Genomic DNA, 6865 nt, shown 5'->3' on the forward strand with positions numbered 1-6865 from the left:
ATTAAATTTATCTTCCTTTCTAACCTTAAAAAAAAAAAGGTTATCTGGACATCAATACAATAAAAGCTATTTTTTAGAAATGATAAATTCACGACACTTTTGCAACAAATTTTAAGTGACAGATTGTTATAGGTTGTTTTTAAATTATTGATTCAAATTATGACCAATAACATCTTACCAACTATGATTTGTTGTGAAAGTGTTGTGACCTTGTTTTGGACGTAGTACTTCATGCTTTTTTTTTTCTTTTCTTTTTTGGTTGAAATCGAGTTCCAATTAAAACATAGGTATTTTGCTAGATAATTTTTAAATATGGACATTTTGCTACATAGTTTTCAAATTATGATAAATACCTATTTACCCCTTCATTTTGTTGAACATAAAGTTTTGATTAGTATATCAATAAAAATAAAAATAAAAACAAAGGTTGGCTTTGCAATATTTGCTCATAAAAATTTTTCTTTATATATAGGACTTGCATGGTTGACCTATTACTGAGAGCCACCATTATATTGGTCTCTTTTGTGCTTATGTTTTTATTTATTATTTATTTTTATAATTTGATAGTTAAGGGTAGTTTGATTTGAACCTTATGATTTCAGGAGGTGTTAATTGAACTAAAAGACTCTTATCATTTTAGTCTTACCTTTACTAAATAGCAACAATTATCACACACACACATACATACATATATATATATATATATATATATATATATATATATATATAATGCATTTACTTCTCATATCAGATTGGTTCATAATCATGGAGATAAATAATTAAATACTAGTTTATCAAAATTTTAGGTAAGCCAAGTCTTACTTCACCTACTTCAATTTTACACCACTGGGAATTTTCTATAACAAAATTAATTATTTTTCCTAAAAGAAGATTATCATGGGGAGGAAGAGAAAGAACATAAATGAATAAGGATAAAACACATTATGTTTTCATAATTGCAAATGTGAGTATATAGATAAAACACAGTGTTGTGTCACACTATAAGTAACAACCAGTGAGCATGAAGTTATTTTTCATGCACTTTCTATTGCGAGAATTGAACCTGGGACCTCCATCTCCCAAATCCTTAGAAATGAGCCCATGACTACTAGGCCAACTACCCCAGTGGTCACAACTACCCATTTATTTTATAAGGGGAGGAGATACAACATATAAGCATGGCATTAACAAAATCGAGTTACAGGTGGAACTCAACATTACCAATGTCGAGTTCTATGAATATTTTGCCACTTAAAATTTTTTGAAAATTTAAGTGGAATTCTGAACTCGACATTGTTAATGTCGAGTTCTACTTAAAAAATATACATAAAACTTAATTTTGAAGATATTGAGTTTTTCACAAAACTTGATTTTGTTGAAATCAAGTTCCAATTAAAACATGAGCATTTTACTAAATAATTTCAAAACATGAGCATTTTGCTACATAGTTTTCAAACTAGGGATAAATACCCTTTTTCCCCTTCATTTTGTTGAACATAAAGTTTCGATTAGGATATCAATAAAAATAAATAAAAAGATTAGCTCTGAAATATTTGCTCATAAATTTTTTTTCTTTATATATAGGACTTGCATGGTTGACCTATTACAGAGAGCCATCATTATGTTAGCCTCTATTACACTTAAGTTTCTATTTATTATTTATTTTTATAATTTGATAGTTGAGGGTAGTTTGATTTGAACCCTATGACTTTAGGAGGTGTTAATTGAACTAAAAGACTCCTATTATTTTATTCTTACCTTTACTAAATAGCAACAATTATCACATATATTCAATATATGCATTATACTTCTCATATCAAATTAGTTCATAATCATGGAAATAAGTAGTTAAATACTAGTTTATCAAAATGTTAGGGAAGCCAAGTCTTACTTCACCTACTTCAACTTTACACCATTGGGACTTTTTTGTAAACTTCAAAAATGGTAGTCAACGTACACGTGTACTGGTCTTAGTGGACTCCCCCATCCCATTCAACACGTATGGCACATGGAATGGCATCTAAATGGAGTAATGTTAGAGGTATGCAATCTTTTCCACAATTTTATTTTATTTTTTTACAATTTTTATTGATTTTATTTTATTTTATTGTTCTTGTTGACTGAAGACAATAGAGTTATTGATTTTTAAGTAGGCTTGCAATAACTGATACTTTTTTTTTTAATTGTTTATCATTAATAGTTTCTTACTTCAATTATTTTGAAAATTTTAAGAAAATAAAAATCTTTTCATTGGAATTATTTCATTTAAGTAAGGCAACAAAAATACAATAAAAAATAGGGACAAGAAATGAAAAATAGAAAAGTACTCCATTTTTTTCCCCTTTCTTTAGTTTTCCCTTATGTTGCCACACTTTAAATCTTATGCAAAATCAATGTCCCAACATTACCATGTTTTATTTATTTTAAGAATCACCAAAATTACTAACTTTTAATTTCAATCCAGTAATACGGAATCATGAAAAAAAAGGCCATTACCATCCTATATAAGTAAAATATTACAAGACATCACATGACAATATCTTTAATACATATATATATATATATATATATATATATATATATATATATATAATATTAATTTTATATCAAATCTTTTTTTTCATAATTCAATTTTATACTATATGATTCAAATAGAAAAATTGAAATTGGAGACAGTAAGACTGGTATATCATAATGTAGCTTTCTGTTTTCTTGAATAAGACTAGAGCTAGAGAAAGAACAAATGGATAAATTACACCAATTTTGTTTTGGGTCACTAAATAGTTCAAGTTTTGAAACGAATGCTACGTTGTTAATGTATCATCAATAACTCATATATTGTGTATTCTTCAATTAAAATAAATAAATAAGGAAAATAGTAGTATTACATTTCAAATTCATTAAATACTAGCGAGGAGATAGCTCTGTGATTGACACATCATTTATCGAAGCTTGGACAGAGCTACTTTTAGATTGATTTGACTCTGTCAACCTTGAATCATGCTCCCATTGCAAGCAAATGTTTGATTCAGTACCACTATTCATAAAAAATGCAGGTTCTGAAGGTATTGGGAGAGTAATAGAGTAGCTATTAAGCATGAGAACAACAGATGCCATAGTCGGTCTATTAACTACATTTTCTTGAACACATAGTAATCCAATGTGAATACATCTCATTATTTCGGTTGTCAAGCCTGCCTTCAATGTGGGATCTACAAGATTTGAAACTGTACTCTTTTTCCAATTTTTCCATGCCTGCAAGATAATTTAAACTGACTAATTTAGTATTCATCACGAAAACATTAGTTTATTGTGTTTTAAAAAGAAATATATTTGGGCTACACAACTTGATGTATTTCTTCATTTCCTTTAACCTCCACATCCTTCATTTGTGCTAGATTCCTATGCATTTGGTATAAAGCCAACTAGCTATACAAGCTACATCAATAATTTGTAACTTTATGGACAATATTAGTGACATACTAATAGGTACAGGCCAACAAGTAGAATACTTGATACTCCACATCCTAAAGATAAAAGGGTATTGTTTCAAATTTTTTCCACTCCTATTGAGCCATTTAATCCCCTCACCCCCACCCCACCACATGGAGGGATTTGAACATGTAGTCCGATCTACCACTCCATACTTATGGGGTGTATGTGCCATTAGACCCAAAAATAAAAGTACTTACATAGCTTAGAAGGTTTTCAATATTCTCTCCATTTCGGAAGGAGCTATTCTTTCGTCCACTTATTATCTCTAACAATAGCACACCAAAGCTGAAGACATCAGACTTTACTGAGAATTGTCCATGCATTACATACTCTGGAGACATATATCCACTGCACATTCACAATTATTTTTAACAATACTATTAGCCTTTCATATTGTTTCTTTTGGTACAATGTAAACATAAATTATACCTTTGTAAGATACTTACTAGATTGTCAAAAAAAAAAAAAAAAAAAAAGGTTTGATACTTACTAGGTCCCCACAATTCTGCTTGTATTGCCTTCACTTTGATCAAGTTCAAACAATCTTGCCATACCAAAATCTGAAATTTTTGGATTCATTTCTGAATCTAATAGGATATTGCTTGCTTTAAGATCTCGATGAATAATACGAAGTCGAGAATCTTCATGAAGGTAGAGAAGGCCTCGTGCAATGCCTCCTATGATTTTGTAGCGTCTTTCCCAATCCAGTTGTACACACTTGATTGGATCTACATAGTCAATCAAATATATTATATTGGACTAAAATGTGAAGAAAATCTATCCACAAATGACATGTAATCAAAATAAATTACAATGAATATAATTTTGAAATAAAGGTAGAAGTAAAATCATACCAAAAATGAAGTTATCAAGACTTCCATTAGGTACAAACTCATAAATTAGAAGCCTTTCAATTCTTTCCAAGCAAAATCCTAGGAGTCTAACTAAATTTCGGTGTTGAAGCTTGGCCAGTAACAAAACTTCATTCTTAAATTCAAGATCTCCTTGACTAGAATTTTTTGAAAGCCTTTTCACAGCAATAACTTGTCCATCAGAGAGTTTACCCTGAAACCGTATTAGATTAGAACATATTTAACCCTTTGGACTTAACATGTGCATCCTAACTACAAACTTTTCCAATTTGGGGTGGGGGTGGAAGGGAAAGTGTTTGAATCAATACCCTACTTCAATCATGAGGCTGGTCCTTTCCATTAAATTATCCATTTTAAGGCTATTGATAATGTTAGGTTTACCTTGTAAACAACACCAAATCCGCCTTTTCCAAGCATATTTGCATCAGAAAAGTCGTCTGTTGCAACTTTAATAGTGCCAAAGCCTAACTGCAAAGATTCCACACTTCTGATCTCATCCGTAGAATATTCGCCTAAACAAGACATTAGTGCATTATTTAAAACCAACACAATTTAAAATACATTCATGCAACAGCAATGACCTCTAAAAACTAATTATTTATCAAAATCTTCTAGATAGGAAACTCATGTCTATTTAGTATATAATAACTTTTTGTTTGCTTTAGTGCAAGTCAATTTATTGACGGAACACATTGATCATTATTAATTTCTAGTATAGTATCATTTTATGAAAAATTTAAAAAAATTAAAAAAGAAATCCCCAAATTATGTCGTATTTTACGTTAATAGTTGTTGGGAAATTTGTCCTTATAGGCTCTAAATATAAGTGGAATTTTTTACTCCCACAAATATCACCCATACCTGAGAACTTTAGGAAGCACATCTATGTAAACAAGCACATAATTTCTAACTTTGTTTGTTATTATCTTTGCAATAATTCAAATTTTTGGATGAGAAAAAAGAAATTAATTAAAGAATTATTTTACTTACCTTGTGGTTTCTCCCTTGGTTTCCTGACTCTTAAGTAGATGCAGAAGGAGATTATTATTAGTACCACAAAAGAAATAATGGGTACAACTATGATCATGACAGTTCGAGATTTGTTACTCTCCTTTCCTGCAAAAACCAGAAATATGTTTACATAAAAAACTCTGACAGATTTATGTTAAAATTTTCAAGTGGATACATAAGAAAGTAACAAGGACCCCTTTATAATTCACCAAAAAAGAAAAAAAGAAAAAAAAAAAAGGACACCTTTATAAAGAGTTGTAAGCTTTTGACCTTATTTGCTTCTATACAAATTTCTAATGTCATTTTTTTAAGATATAACTATACTTCAATCAACATTCAGCAAAGCAAGTAATTCATTGGTACCTTTTGCAGCTGCGGTTTTGTTCAATGGTGGAGGAGATACGGATGGTACTAGTGGTGGTGATGGAGACGGTGATGGTGAAGATGCATTAGCAGCTTTGGCGACATAGAAGGGGAAGACCTCAAACCTAATATTACAGCTGGGTGTAATATATCTCCCTCCTTGCTTGCCTCCACAACATTGCGGAATCTTTTCAAAAGCCCAAGCCAAACAATCACTGCAATCTTGCTCGGACAAATCAGGTGTGCATTGCACAAGTGAATATAGTGTTTGATTGTTTGGTGCTGTTGCATTTCCCGCCGCAAACTTACGAAGAGAACCACCTGCTGCAGCTTGAACTCTTTTGCTGTCCAACAAGATCTTCAGGTCCTGATTGAACTGATCCAAATTGGTTGATACGTTATTTTTGTTCCGCATACGGAAAGAAGGACTAGTTTCCATGATGTTAAATATGTCGCGGAATGAGTAGCGTAACATGCAATCTTTATACCATCCTATTGCTTCCTTCTGATTGGGACAAAGCATAGGGAGAAGATTTGTAGCATTATTGAGGCAACTACGGCAAATATCTGGCTGAACATCTCCTCTGCAAAGTCCAAGTGAATATACTTTGTCAGGGTTTTGGCCATAAGAAAAATTGTAGAACCCATAGTCTATTTCAGTGTTGGAAGAGAGGGAGGAGAGTGCGTTATTGAGGTTTGCATTGTAGGTACTTTTGCTTGTGTAGTTACCTTTGTCTAAACAGAAATGGTATAGGAAGTTTGGCTGAGCAAAGGCTTGAGCAATGAATATGCAAATGGCAGACAGGAAGAGAAGTATTGATGAAACCATTGCCATGCGTTTAAGGCAAGACTTGGGTGAAGAAACTTACATATCGTTTAGGCTTTTAGAGAGAGGGATGAGCTAGTGGGCCGCGTAAAGACTTTTGAGGAACAGGAAGTCCATGATTTTGAAACATTCAACCAGGGCGGCGCCACCTTAAGGTTAGGGTGGTGACCTGAAATTTTATTTCTTTTTATATATAATAATTTTAAAAAAAAATTATTTGTCTATTCTTCAAAAAAAAAAAATATGGGAACACTCTCAGTTTTTTTTTGTGTTAACAAAATTAAATTTTGCTCCATAA

At 31.4% G+C, this 6865-nt stretch overlaps 1 protein-coding gene across 2 annotated transcripts; it reads right to left on the minus strand.

The window, feature by feature from the left end:
* Window positions 1-2666: 2666 nt before the first annotated feature.
* LOC126703461 (cysteine-rich receptor-like protein kinase 44) lies at window positions 2667-6657 on the minus strand. Of its 2 annotated transcripts, XM_050402415.1 has the most exons (7): window positions 5742-6655; window positions 5358-5483; window positions 4749-4879; window positions 4350-4560; window positions 3986-4223; window positions 3693-3843; window positions 2667-3255 (listed from the first exon to the last, which is right to left on the minus strand). In XM_050402415.1, exons 1-7 carry the CDS (start codon window positions 6574-6576, stop codon window positions 2908-2910), a joined length of 2040 nt encoding a protein of 679 aa, XP_050258372.1. In that variant the 5' UTR covers window positions 6577-6655; the 3' UTR covers window positions 2667-2907. The 2 variants fall into 2 exon arrangements, with proteins under 2 accessions (XP_050258372.1, XP_050258373.1); XM_050402416.1 differs by lacking the exons at window positions 4350-4560; window positions 4749-4879 and having other exon boundaries at window positions 5742-6657.
* Window positions 6658-6865: the final 208 nt, after the last annotated feature.

Source organism: Quercus robur, chromosome 10 (genome assembly GCF_932294415.1).
Source record: "Quercus robur chromosome 10, dhQueRobu3.1, whole genome shotgun sequence".
NCBI classification, from domain to species: Eukaryota; Viridiplantae; Streptophyta; class Magnoliopsida; order Fagales; family Fagaceae; genus Quercus; species Quercus robur.